A 15,150-nucleotide genomic window follows, 5' to 3' on the forward strand; every position below is an offset into this window, starting at 1 on the left:
CAAATTTTGTATAGATCCATGGTGTCAAATTAATTCAGATTAGTTGTATATCTATTACTTCCTCCGTTTCATTTAACATAACTTTTCACACATTGATAGGAGCAAATGAAGGCAATACAATCTCAACAAGGTGAAGGATCTAACCATAAAGATCCTTATGGCGACGTGATCAAGAAACCAGAGCATAGCGGGCGTGTGCGAACATTTGGCAAAGGTGTTACCAATACTGTTTTGAAGAACGGAGGCAAAAGCTCAAGCTACATCTTTCCTGAAGCGTACTTACAAATCATGCAATCACAAGTTATGGATCAAGTGTTGCAAGCTAACCCTGATCTTCAAAAGCTACTTGAAGCTAACCCTGGTGTGAAGATTGTGCTTCCTTCAATGTCAAGGAGTGAAAGCAATGGTAATCCTCTATACATCGAATCCAATGAGCATAACTCTACAGGAGCACAATCGAACAACTATCTGGTAAGTTTATGTTTCTGCTTTTGTGCTTCTTTTCTCTATTCTCTCTGTTTCTCTCTATTCACTTTGTTTCTCCCTTCTTATTCATCTATTATATTCTGTCTAATCTCATTCTTTCATTTAGGATATAGTTGACCTGAAAGCTCCTGTATCATATTTGTCTCTTTTTTAAATGCTTTCTTAATTCAGTTCATTTTGGTTGATTATTGATTTTTTTTTAACATAGGAAAATGGTGAAGCAGCTGATGACAAGGAGGTGGAAAATGATGATGAAATTGAGCCGTAAAAGAACATATTTAGAATTTTGTGTGGCTTTTGGAAACATTTTGTGAACTTGTTTGTTCGATACTTTTTAGACGTAATGATGTATAGGTGAATATTTGGTTGCACTAGGTTATGGAAGAATTGATCCTTAGTTTTTGATATAACAAGTTAATCGTGTAAATTTCTTAACTATAATATTTGTAATCAAATTTCTAATTACATCTTATGCTATCAATTATTAAAATTATCATTTGCTTAGCTTTTTCATTAAAGACTTTTTGCAACGGATTATTTATATAGGTTGGTGTTGCAAAAGACCTTTTGCAACGGTCTTGTGCGACCAAGAGAAACTGTTGCCAAAAGATTGTATCTTTGGCAACAGTCAACTGCTACCGTTGCAAAAGATGCAAGAAGCCGTTGCAAAAGACTTTTGGCAACGGTTACTACCAAACAAGATGCACCCGTTGCAAAAAGGTGGCATTAACTGTTGCAAAAGACTTTTTGCAACGGCAGAAAATACGACGGTTGGTAACCGTCGCAAAAAATTTTTAGCAACGCTTTTTAGCCCTACAGCAACGGTCCTTAACCGTTGCAACAAGTCTTTTATCTAGTAGTGCGAGCATATGCAGGTAATTGCTTGGTCAAAGCTTCGTTCATGCCGTAAAACCTCCAAGCTCCACTATGCTCACCTTCTTCCAGAGAGATGGTTGAGTCTTATAAAGGTCTAGAGAGAGGATTTGGGTCTGAAAGCCCTAAACCAGACCCGGACCCTTTAATTATTTTGGACCCAAAATCAGATCCTAATTCGGGTCTAAAATTTTAGAACAAAACCCTTAAAATAGGGGGAGAATTTGGGGTGGATTCAATAGAGTCTTGGTCCCATTAACATCCCTAGCAACAATGCACATTTCAACATTCTAATCACTTGTGAGTGTTCTTAGAATTTTTTTAGTCCATTAGAATGGATCACAAAACTCATTGAGAATGAACATGCATCCAATTAAAGAACTTTAACTAGTGGTTTAATTAAATGCCCAATTAAAGACACAACAATTATTAAATCGAGTTTTGATCCTATGTTAAAATTATAAAATAGGCATGGGCAACCTAAACAAGAAAGAGAAGCGGTAAACTAATTACAAGCCCCAAAAAGGTTCACTACTAAAACCAATAGAAAGCTAGCACTAATTACTCCTTAAGTTCATAACGTGACAAATTTTTTTCTCTTTCTCCAATGTTAGAAAACTCATGTAACTCCCCCGTCATTTTTACGATGTCATTAATCATTATTATTATAATCACTTTTGGAGATATTATAAATATATTAAATTATTTTGAATTAGTCTTAATAAATTTCATTCACATACGAATATAAATGTTAACATATTTATATAAAAAAATAGAATTGTGATTACTAAACAAAAAAATGTTCGTATTATAATTATTATTTTTTATTGAAAATTGGTGAGCACTCGAAGATGAGTTCCCTTAGTCGGGCCTTGAAAGAAAATGAATCTAGAAAATAATTAAATTAATAAATAAATAAACAAATAAATAAAATAAAAAGAATGAGTTAGGGTTTTAAGTGGGTATTATAACTCCCTCCCTCACTCAAAGAGACACGCCTCCTTCCTTCCCTTTTTCCCTTTCTTCTTCTCTCCCTCACGGTTCACCCTCAAGCCTCATCACAACTGTGACCTCCTCCCACAGTAGCAGGTGGCACCACCCACCCAGTAGTAGGCGGCACCGCCAGTCACAACAGTCGTGAGCTCCTCCCACAGCAGCAGCCGCGTATCCTCCCTCCACCACCAACCACTTTGTAATAGAAGCGGCAATCTCGATACATAATCAACATTTAATAATAATGTTTAATACAAAAATATTGCGAAAATCTTAAAATGCCAAACTATTAAAAATTTTAAATCATAAAAACTGAAATTGTTTAAAATAAAAGTAAAATATTACATCGGATAAGTAATATTGTTTGCCCAAAATGAAAAAAGATACATCAACATCAAGTCATCAACAAAAGGTACAAAAAGCAGCTAAGTTCTCGATAAATAGTAATTGATGCGACCTGGATCGGAACTTGAAACAAAATCTTGTAAAATGCTGCCATCCATGATACGGATGACAGCCGATTGAATCAGTCAGCGCTTAACGCCGGGCATAACTTCCTATCCAGCTCAAAATACGGAAATTATATGCTAAATTTACAAAATAATAATTTAAGTACGAACTTATAATTAATTGACACCACTGTATACTTTTTCTATATTATTTTTCCGTTCCGTACTTTTAAGTCATTAAGATACCGTTCTCAATCTTGACAAAAGTACATTACTGCCACTTATACAATTCGGTAATCTAAACACTTAAGTAAGTTCATTTGGTTAATACTCATAACCGTACCATGCATCATAGCATCAACACTAATCAAGTTTATTACTGATCAATAAGCACAATTATATGACACCTGATATAATATAAGGGTTTGGTTAGGTGAGGACCGTAGTCCTAAACCCTAACTGTGGTGGGAGTCGTCAACTCCAATACAATTATGCTCAAGTTCTACAAGATAGGTAGCGAACCTTCTATCTTACACCGTATTTTACGTGCCGGCCAACACAAACGCTGGGATTGTACATGCCGGTCCATGTTTCGACATTACCTTACTATCAGGGTTATTCAATCAATATTCATTCACACAAGTAAGTCACATTTTTATTACTATAATTTGACTTTGACTTTGACGTTGACTTTGACTTTGATCAACTTAAGTGGTAACCTCTTTTATTTAATAAAATTTTTAATCATAACGTAAAATTAATCTTTATGTCTTTATACATTTATTATTAAATTTTACACATTAAATTTTATTTATAACTTTGTTTTTTGTAGTTCACTAAATTCACACTAGCTAATAACTTAATAGTCTTCAAAATAATATTTTCCACAAGTAGCTACTAAAATCTATTTCTCATTAAATAAGTTCCCAAAATCAACATTTCAACTTTACAATAAATAAAATATTATTCTCTTAAAAAAAATCAATATTTTAATTAAAATTCAAGTTAAAATTGCATCATTTGAATAAGTTTTTAAAATTCTACAAGTTCACCAAAAATCAATATTTCAAGTTTAGAAAAACAAGTAAACTCATTAAGTTTGCAAAAATCAACATTCTAGTTATAAAACAAATAAAACTTACAATTTCACAAAAATCAATATTTCTAGTTTTAAAACAAGTCAAACTTATAATTTTCACAAAAAACAATATTTCTAATTTATCAAACAAGTAAAACTTGTAATTTCACAAAAATAGCTTGTAATAATTTAAAATAGTAAATCAAACTCTTTTTTTTTATATGATAGTGGTCGAATGACCTATGAGTGTTTTGGGGCCTTTTCACATAAAAAGAACGACTTAATGTAATTTATCATACTAAATCCTAGATTTAAATAATTAACATAATCACTTAAAAAAAATAAAACTTTAGTCAATAACTTAGAAATTTACTATAACTTTAAGGATAATAACAATATTCTTAATATAACCATACTTAATAAAAAAAATGCGTTCATAAAATAACTTACTACCTTATAAACTAGTATGAAGGCTAACATAAACATATTAATAAAAATTCTAACATAAAAATTCTTAAATATAATAACATTCCTAATGTAACACATAACTCATAAACATACTAGCGCTAGTTTGTAACATAGATCATACTTAATATCACTAGAATATAATTTTGCACCCAACTTCCTAAACTTGTTCAAAGATTATTAAATTAACATACAAAAATTTTTTTTTACATACACATACGTAATATAATCTTGATCATAATTTCATTAAACTAACTTCCTACTAAAACATATCAACATATTTCATACTTTGCATATTATAAAATAAATTTAATGTATAATTCCACAAAAAGAGTAGCGTAAGAAGTTATATCATAGAAACATCAAGGATTAGTACTAAGTACTAATTAGGAAAATAATAAGAAATAAGACCCTCCAAGATAGATAATAATGATCCAAAGATAATTAATCGAAACTCCCAAAATAATGACGATCTTCTAAGCTCCCAAAATAAATAAATCTAAACTCCAAAAATAATGATACATTAAGTACCCAAAGTAATAACCCAATAATGCTCCAAAATGATGATGAGTTAAGCTAAAATAAGAGTGTTCTAAGCTCCACCTTCTTGAATTTCCTTAACTAATAACAAAAGGTATTAAGTTGAAAAATTCAAGAAGATGGAGCTTAGAACACTCTTTATATAGCTAAATTATCATCATTATGGAGCATTATTGGGTTATTACTTTGGGTACTTAATGTATTATTATTTTGGGAGTTTGGATTTAATTATTTTGGGAGCTTAGAAGATCATCATTATTTTGGGAGTTTGGATTAATTATCTTTGAAAAATTATTATCTATCTTGGAGGGTCTTATTTCTTATTATTTTCTTAATTAGTACTTAGTACTAATCTTTGGTGTTAATATGAAATAACTTCTTACCCTACTTTTTTTTATGGAATTTTACATTATATTTACTTTATAATATGCAAAGTACGTATGAAATATGTTGATATGTTTTAGTAGGAAGTTGGTTTAATGAAATTATGATCAAGATTATATTAAGTATGTGTATGCTAAAAATATTTTTAGTATGTTAATTTAATAATCTTTAAACAAATTTAGGAAGTTGGGTGCAAATTGATGTAAAAGTAATATTAGTAAACTTGCCGCTCAAACTATGTGTGATATATTAATTTTGTGAACTTACAACTTTTACTTGTTTTATAATTAGAAATATTGACTTTTATGAAAATTATAAGTTTGACTTGTTTTTCAAAAAAAATATTGACTTTTGTGAAATTATAAGTTTTATTTGTTTTACAACTAGAATGTTGATTTTTGTAAACCTAATAAGTTTACTTATTTTTCTAAACTTGAAATATTGATTTTTGGTGAACTTGTAGAATTTTGGAAACTTATCCAAATGATGCAATTTTAACTTGAATTTTAATTAGAATATTTGATTTTTTTTTTTTTTGAAGAAAATAAAGTTTTATTTATTATAAAGTTGAAAATGTTGATTTTGGGAACTTATTTAAAGAGAAATAGATTTTAGTAGCTAATTGTGGACAATATTAATTTGGAGACTATTGATCGAATATTAAGTTATTAGTGTGAATTTAGCGAACTATTAAAAATAAAGTTATAAATAAAAGTTAATTTGTAAAAATTTAATAATGAATGTATAAAAGACATAAAGGTTAATTTTACGTTATGATTTAGAATTTTATTAAATAAAAGAGGTCATCACCTAAGTTGATCAAAGTCAAAGTCAACGTCAAATTGTAGTAATAAAAATGTGATGTACTTGTGTGAATGAATATTGATTGAATGACCCTGATAATAAGGTAATGTCGAACCATGGACCGGCATGTAAAATCCCGGCGCTCGTATTGGCCAGCACGTAAATTACGATGTAAGACAGGGGGTAAGCTACCTATCCTATAGAACTCGAGCATAAATTATATTGGAGGGGTGTCGACTCCCACCACCGTTAGGGATTAGGACTACGGTCCTCACCTAACCAGACCCTTACATATATTAGGTGTCATATTGATGTGCTTGTTGATAAGTGATAAACTTAATTAGTGTTGATGCTATGATGCATGGTATGGCTATGTGTATTGAGAAAATGAACTTACATAAGTGTTAAGATTACCGAATTGTATAAGTGGCAGTAATGTACTTCTGTCAGGATTGAGAATGGTATCTTAACGACTTAAAAGTATGGAACAGAAAAAGAATATGGTAAAAGCATACGGTGATGTCAATTAATTAAAAGTTCATACTTAAAATATTATTTTGTAAAGGTAGCGTATAATTTTCGTATTTTGAGCTGGATAGGAAGTTATGCTCGGCGTTAAGCGCTGACCGATTCAATCGGCTGTCATCCGTATCATGGATGGCAGCATTTTGCAGAATTTAGTTCAGGTTCCTATCCAGGCCGCAGCAATTACTACTTATCGAGAACTTAGCTGCTTTTTGTATCTTTATTGATGACTTGATAATGATGTACTTTTTCCATTTTTAGTAAATAATATTTCTTATCAGATGTAATATTTACTTTTGTTTTAAACAGTTTCAGTTTTTATGATTTAAAGTTTTTAACAGTTCGGCATTTTGAGACTTCCGCAATATTCTTGTATTAAACATTATTATTAAATGTTAATTATGTATTGAGATTGCCGCTCCTGTTACACGTGGTATCAGAGCTAAAGTTACTCGAATTTCGAAACTTCGGTTCCATGTAAAAGAATGTTCTCGATAGCCGACATTTTCAAAAAAAAAAGGTTTTTTTTTTTTTCAAATGAGTTTTTTTTTTCCAAATAACTTTTTTCAATTTTTTTCTTCTGTGCTTGTGTGACCATGTGTAGATTACAAGTTATAATTATGTTAATGTGATATTGATCACATGTTTAAATTTCATTTGAGATGACGAAAGATTATAATATTCTCTCACTCAAAAGTCTAGGATTTGACAATTGGAATAACAGTTAACGTGAATGAAGAGTTTGAAGGTAAAATTATTTCTAATGCAGTTGTGTTAGTTTTTCTCGAAGGTAGGACCCGAGAGGGCAGCTAGAGGGCGCTTGAGCTCGTACTTTGCCATGGGTGCCGAGTGACCGATAACGCCTTTGGTCGTGTCACTATGACATGAATAGAGAAAAGATCCACTACCATTGAAAATACTTCGAGGGATTAGTAGTTTGAAAGAGAAATCATGAGTAAATAGAAGTGTTTAGAGCAATGAGTAGATTCGTTATTGTTGTGCTATGCCGTTGTCTATCCCCTTGTTCTATTATTCTAATTGTAATAAGTTCATTGATTACTAATGTGTAAGTGTTTGTTGTTGTTTGTTTTTGACTTTTTATGATGTTTCTGCTATGATACATTTGACTATGGTCATTATGTTGAGCAACAGGAGGACCATAACTTGGCATAACAGGTATAGGAGTTGCTTGTGCTAGGCAATGGGGAAAGAGTGGAGTACGATAATAGTAATTACTATACGATTAGCCTGCCGTTGTAGCTCTTATATTATTTATTAAGTTTTGGGTTGTATAATCCCTTTTTTTTGAAGCCACGTGATTCCTTGTAAAATTATAGTTCCGCTGCGTAGTTTCTAGATGTATGGTCGTAAAAAATAGTTCTTTTGTATCTGTTAAAGCTGATGCGTTAACACTGGAACCACGATCCGTGTTGGAGTTGATGACTTGAGGAGTCGACGATGATTCATTCCGTCGCGACATATTTTGGAAGGCACTGAGACCTTGGATTGTCTTAGTTGCGTTATCTTATTTACTTACCTCGGATCACACCCTCAATTTTAGTGGAGGTGCTGCCGAAATTTCTACTCACCTTTCCTTTTAAAATTAATCTTTAACGTTTATTTAAATTTTTTTCCTTTTTATATAACACCCGAATTTCCTCTCGTTCTTCACAATTTTTATTTCGTTTAAAGAGTTGAAAATTCAAGGGTGTTACAACGAAAGCACTTGAGCAAGTTAGATTGTCTTATAGCATTTTCCTTAAAGAGTTGTGTCATATGTAATAGATTTCCATTCCAATTTGATATATACGTTGGCCCCACCACAACGTTGAAATGAAAAACACTACTCAACCCATAGGCTAAGCGGATATTCTCATAGACTAAACGTACAAAAATACTCCTATACAATTGTAGATATAATAAGATAAAAGTACTCCATTATTTTCACATTCTATAATGATTATAGCAAGTAGAAGTATGAAGTTAGGTAAAGAATGTAAACCATCAGCAATGTCTGAAAATATTGTGACGGACTTTTTGCATTAAACGTTAGTCAAAATTGTTGATAGCAAATTTGGCCCAATTTCCATGCTTGATCTCAATACGGCAATACTCGGTATTAGGCTGTTAACATTTCTCAAACGCAGTTATCTTCAACCTTTTTACCGTTGTTAAAAACATTCTGCAATTTAACAAATCAGTTTTTATCATCGATTCAGTAATAGTTGAGTGTATGATAAATAAAAAGTGAAATTTAAATCTCATTTTTAACCCAAACTATAAAAAAATATTGTCTCAGAGTGAGACCAAACTCATGCATGCTGACCCATTTCAATTTTAACCTAACAGCTATTTTTGTGAGACATCGTCTCTCAAAGAATGAACTCAAAACAAGATCACCTTCTTATTTTCTACTTTAATTTGTACTAATTGGGTTACTTAGCCCATATATCTAGTGCGTCTTCATAACAATTTGTGTTAACGTAACGGTCTCTTTGATAGGTGGTAATAAACAGTGATAATGAGTATAACTAATGTAATTTAGGTTGAAAAATCTCATAGCTACCTTAATAGTCATGCTAGTCCAACTTCAATCATCTCATTTTCTTTATAAAATTCATTTCAATGCATTACTATTGGGAGAGTTGGTATTAGATGATAATGGAAATTTGTAAACAAAAAAACTGTTTTGTGATCAAAGTTTCATTATCATGGGAATGACATGAAACTTTTGATGAAATTTAACACTAAATTATTCTCATTACTACTAACCAAACGGACCGTAAAAATAATTAATACTTCCTTAAAGTGATCAATTTCAACTTAAAGTAAATATTGTGAATCCAAATACATATTGAATATCCGATCCAACTGCATGTTTTGAATCGGACATAAGATTATACTCACCCCTAGTAAGGATGTGTGAAAAAAAGTAAAGTTATGTGTCAAAATAGTAATATTAGAATAATTTATTGAGCCGGACTAATATAGAAGGGACGATATATGTTTAATTAAATAAGAAAAAGACAGAAACTATAAAATTAATTATGATGAATGTATACGAACTTACTCCCAAGGAACGTCCCCAACCATCATCCAATCTCCTTCCTTGTCCTCGTAAGTAAGAATGTGACACTTATCCGGTAAATTCTGGCCACTACTGATGGGTGCTGTTATCCGCCATAAAATTAACAAAAATATTAGTTTTTTTTTTAATTTAACAAAAATATTAGTTATATATCAAAAAATTAAAATAAAGCTAATATTTTAATTTATGTTCAAATATTTTAGTTATATATATATATATGACATACGTCCTCCGATTCTAATTTTTAACCAATTATAGTTAAAAAAAGTAATATTAAAATAATCTTTTAAAAAATATATATAATCAAATAATGAGAAATTTAATTAGAACATAAAAGAATATTACATATTTATGAATAGTGCAACTAATAAAAATCAGGAAAATTTCACATGGTAGCCCTGAGATTTCGGGTTTTTCACGTGGTAATCAAAACATTTAAAAAATCCACGCGGTAATCTTGAAGTTTACCATATTGTTCCACCGTGACCTTGTTGCATAAAAAAACGTTAGCAAACGTTAATTTTAAAGCTTTAAGGCTGTTGTACACCTATCTTCCCCCTAAATTCAAAGATGGTAGAGTTAGAGTTTATGTTTTGGGGGAAAAGGTTGAACTTGATGGCATTTGAAAAGGTGAGTCACATAAATAAGTGTACAACAACCTTAAAGATTCGAAATTAACGTTTGCTAACCGCTTTATGTGCAAAAAGGTCACGGTAAAACAATTTGGTAAACCTCAGAATTACAATCAGAATTTTGTAAAAATTTTAGTTATTATGTGAAAAACTCAAAACCTCAAAATTTTATCACGTGAAATTTTCTCAAAAATTATACTGAACTTTAACTTCTAGCTAGTAAATTTATTGGCAGCTTCTTCTCAAGAACATTATCAAAATATTACTTTTGGTACGAGAAAAAACTTTTAAATTATTAAACAAATAAGATCTTTTAGAGTTCACTTTAAAACAATGATATTAAGTACGAATCAGTTCAAAAGTTTAGCAATAATTATATTTAGTTCAATAAAATCAAATACTAAACAGGCATAAGTGAAACTGAGTTCAATTGAGTATTACTCAGTTTAGTTCAATTCCAAAATTATGTTTTTTTTAAATATAGGAAAAATTATCATGAATAATATAATTTTTTACTTATTTTTCCAATAATAATATTAATTTTTGATTAACCATAAATAATACCAACTTAAATGAGAGTTTTCCTAAAAATTCCTAACATATTAAAAATCAAACTATAGATGATTATAAGACAATAAAAATTCGTAAATTAGTTAATAAACTAAAGTTGGTATTATTTTAGGAAAATGTCCTCCTGAGTTGGTATTATTCATGGTTAATCAATAATTGGTATTATTATAGAAAAATTAACAAAAATTTGTATTATTCACGGTAATTATTCCTAAAATATATTCCCTCCGTTTCATTTCAAATGTCCTATTTTCTTTTTGCACGTTTGCCGATGCACTAATTCAATTTTTAATATATCTAATTGTACATAATTAAAAATTATAAAAAATTGATATTAATACACCTTATGTTGAAATGAATCAAACAATATCTTATTTGATTATGTTTTAATTTATAAATTAAGAATAAATCAATTAAGAGTGGTGGATGAATAGTACTTAAAAAGCAAATGAGACGTTTGAAAAGAAATGGAGAGAGTAAAAAAAACGACATTATCTTTTAAAATAATGAAATAAACGTTATTTAATAAGAAAATATAACAATGTAAAATTATAAGCATATTCAGATTGCAAAATGCTACAGTATACAATATGCCTTAAAATGAGTAGATATCTTTTTAATTTCAAAGGTCGGCTATATTAATGATAAAATTCAGATAAAAAAAATTAAAGCAATTAACAATACAAAATGAAAAGGAAGGAAATACAAACATAATTTATATATTATCGAAATCTAATTATTGTGTAATTTGGCTAATATATATGTAGTATATCGAACTCACCTACATATATTGTTATAGTTCCTTTTATGCTCGTCAATTGTTTCTTTTTTTCAGGGTTCATCAATCACTTTTAATAAACTCGTAAATCAAACTACCTTATGCTAAAATTATTTCTATTGGTCTGACCTAATATACATTATTAGCTTAAAATAATTACTTATAATCTTTAAGTGATCAAATATAGTTTCAAAGTAATCACTTTTATAATCATAAATTAATCACTTTTTATAGTCTTAAATCATTCACGTATAACCTTAAAGTGTTTATAAATTAATTACTTGTTGCTCACTCTTCATTTTTTGGTGTATTATTTATTATACCAACAAGGAATCTTTCTATTTATATCACAAATTTTAAACCATAATAACATTCTTCAATCTCATTTTAATATTTTATTAATAATGCTTATAGTATCTACATATCTTCCCCTAACTTCATTTTAGAATTTATATATTTCTTATGGTTTCCACATATTTCCCATTAATCTTATAATAGCATTTTTTTTATTTGTTGTGGTACCTATATTTTTCCACTAACTTTCTTTTAATATTATTTTAATATTTACTGTATTCACTTTTTCTCCTTCAAATTTATTACTTCCTCTGTTCCATATAGTTGCAATATTAGGTAAAATGACACTATTTGTTCATCACTCTTAATTTGTGATTAGTTTTTAATTTATAAGTTAAAACATAGTCAAGTGAGATCTTTTTTAATTCGTCTCGTTGCACAGATTATTAATATCATAATTTTATAATTTTTTATTTTACATAATTAGAGATATTAAGGATTAAATTAGTGTATTGGACTGCAACGTTGCAAGTAAATTGGAACTAATAAAGTATCTAAAAAATTCTATTTTTCTCAATTCTCGTTAACACTGCTTGTAGAAACTTCATTAAGAAACAAATAGAGTAACTTTTAATAATTTTTAAATAAGTGAAACATTGCATCAATACATGTGCATTTATAGAGAACATTTAATTAGAATAGGATAGAATAAAGTATGAGTAAATAGAAGCAAGTTACAAGTTAGAAGTTAGAAAGAGTAATACTTACAAAGGATGTTGGTCCTAAACATTTGAACGAGAGTAGTAATCAAGCTAAGATAATCATGATGAGCAAGCAAATCAAGTTTTCTACCAATTGGAATGCCTTCCATATATACTTTGACAAATAAAGTATTTTGTCGCCTATTTGATTTTCCAAGCGTGCTCCTCAACAACGCCTTTACTGGTGGCCAGTCGCTATATTGTTCCCTACATCCCCATATTATGTCATTATCATCACCAATTACCATTTTGTCTAATCCCATCCAACCCAACCAACAATTCTTTTTTTATTTGAATACATCACTATAAACTGTGGCTACCAAACTTGTTATTATTTTTTCTTTTTAAGTTCTGATAAAGAATATTTATGTGAATTAAGAAATTTAAAATACTAAATATTAAATAAGATAAGTGGAGAACATATAAGTTAAATATACTCATAAAGAATACTAATATAAATTTTGACAACGTTAAATGAGATAGGATGAAATCCAAAGGTTATATACGAATTATATAAACATAATTAAGGACAATCTTCTCTAAAATGTGTAAAATAAAATTAGGGTTAAATATCGTAAAAATATAACATAAGAATAAAAAATTCTTTTATTTAAACAATGAGTGCAACTCTTAAAAATAGCAAATAATAACATTGAAAAAGAACGAAAAGAGTATAATTTTTTTTATGTGTACATCAAGTTAAACACTTAAAAGAGGACGAAAGAAGAATCACTAGTCAAATTTGCGTTATTTTATTTTTGATCATGATTCATTATATTTTATGATTTTTATTTAATTCATACATTGTTTTTTATACTTTCCAATAAAATATGAACTTATCTATTTTTTTTTATATTTTACCCAGGGAATTAAGTGGGATAAGTAAATACAAAAATTACAATGGTACATATGTCCTTTGTTTCAGTTTAATCATAAGGCTTTTCTCTTTTACATATTTCACAATACTTATAATATTACTTTTTTGACCAAAAAAAATTCTATAATTCTCTATTTCACCCGTACTTTATTCATATTATATACAACATGAACTTTTTACTTTTTAAAACTTATATTAAAAAACAATTGCAAGTAAATAAGAAAAGAGAAAGTATATTTTTGTAATCTACTTAGAAAAATGATACTACCTCCTATTCAGCTGAATTGTCCCATTTTTTTTTTGGCACTATTCACTTATCACTCTTAATTTGTATTTTACTCTTAATCTATAAGTTAAAACATAGTCATATGGGATCTTGTTTGATTCGTCTCAATACAAGGATTATTAATATTAACTTTTTATAATTTTTAATTAAGCATAATTTGAGATATTAAGAGTTAAAATGTTGCCTCGGCAAGTGTGAAAAGTCAAATGGGACAGTTCAGCTGAATAGGAGGGAGTATAAACGTATCATGGTATCTTTAAGTATGTTATAACCTAAAAATTAAAAGTAGCATATCGATTATTAGACCTATATATTTATTTTTTGATTTATTTTTGAAAAATGTCAGCTAAATGAAGAAAAATTTATTAGGTAATAAATCAAGTGGCTTCTATTTAAGTGGTCAAAAAAAAAATCCTCCATTCGAGGATTCGATATTTACATAACTCGAATTTAAAAAAATATTTACAGTCATCTAAAATTCTCAAAACTCAATTATAAACCGAACGAAAGAATTAACTCAAAATCAACCAAATCACCCAAAACGCGGGTTGGTGGGTTCAATGAAGGAGCAGAGAAAGATAATGAAACTAATTAATAAGCGAAAAAAAAATAGAAGAAAATACCTTGAAGAGGAAAGTGTAAGACCAAGGCTAAGATGAGTGCTGAAATCTGTAGTCTTTCTATAAAGATTATTAGAGTGATCAAAATTAGAATAATAATAATTATTAGTATTACTCTCCGTTGAAGAAGAAGATGATATTGATGAATTATGATCATGTTCATCTTCATCATCTCCATATCTTCTTCCCATTTGATCTGTTATTGTTTAGATATACAACTAAAAAGTGAAGAATTAATAAGGGTGAGAAAGAAGATAACTTGTGAGGAAGGGTTTGTTCTTATACTTAACTTAACAATGGTAGCTTTATGTACGAGATTTTAGAGAAAGTGGGGACACATTACGTGACAACAAATACTTTGTCCGCCTTTTTTTGTTATCTTGCTGGCCGACATTTCTATTTCTATTTTCTTGTTTATGTCACTTCCATTTTTTTTTCTCTATTCTCTTTCTTTATTACACATATGTGGTTATTTAGTTTATTAGATTGATCTACATGTTTTAGATCGATTTAAAATTCTATTTTTTTTGTTAATATTGGTTTTTACATAAAAATGTGAATGCTTTTTTAAGTTGGGTTAAATTTAGCTAGGTTATAAAGTCAACTAAATATCGAGTTATCGGATCTGTTTTGAACAACTTTAGGCC

General features: G+C 29.0%; 1 protein-coding gene across 1 annotated transcript; it reads right to left on the reverse strand.

Annotated features, from left to right (window-relative positions):
* Nucleotides 1-7,891: 7,891 nt before the first annotated feature.
* LOC130806882 (auxin-responsive protein IAA31-like) lies at nucleotides 7,892-14,786 on the reverse strand. The gene is made up of 4 exons (XM_057672107.1): nucleotides 14,507-14,786; nucleotides 12,728-12,927; nucleotides 9,668-9,767; nucleotides 7,892-8,779 (listed from the first exon to the last, which is right to left on the reverse strand). The coding sequence occupies exons 1-4, from the start codon at nucleotides 14,692-14,694 to the stop codon at nucleotides 8,725-8,727; spliced, it is 543 nt and encodes a 180-aa protein (XP_057528090.1). The 5' UTR covers nucleotides 14,695-14,786; the 3' UTR covers nucleotides 7,892-8,724.
* Between the last annotated feature and the right edge of the window lie 364 nt (nucleotides 14,787-15,150).

Source organism: Amaranthus tricolor, chromosome 2 (genome assembly GCF_026212465.1).
Source record: "Amaranthus tricolor cultivar Red isolate AtriRed21 chromosome 2, ASM2621246v1, whole genome shotgun sequence".
NCBI classification, from domain to species: domain Eukaryota; kingdom Viridiplantae; phylum Streptophyta; class Magnoliopsida; order Caryophyllales; family Amaranthaceae; genus Amaranthus; species Amaranthus tricolor.

What these genes read in the sequence shown, in the direction of transcription:
- LOC130806882 (XM_057672107.1), bottom strand. Translation starts at nt 14,694, where the DNA reads ATGGGAAGAAGATATGGAGATGATGAAGATGAACATGATCATAATTCA. An exon ending in CTTACACTTTCCTCTTCAAG is followed by an intron (nt 12,928 to 14,506) that starts GTATTTTCTTCT and finishes ATGGGGATGTAG; the next exon opens with GGAACAATATAGCGACTGGC. An exon ending in GTTGGGGACGTTCCTTGGGA is followed by an intron (nt 8,780 to 9,667) that starts GTAAGTTCGTAT and finishes GTTAAATTGCAG; the next exon opens with AATGTTTTTAACAACGGTAA.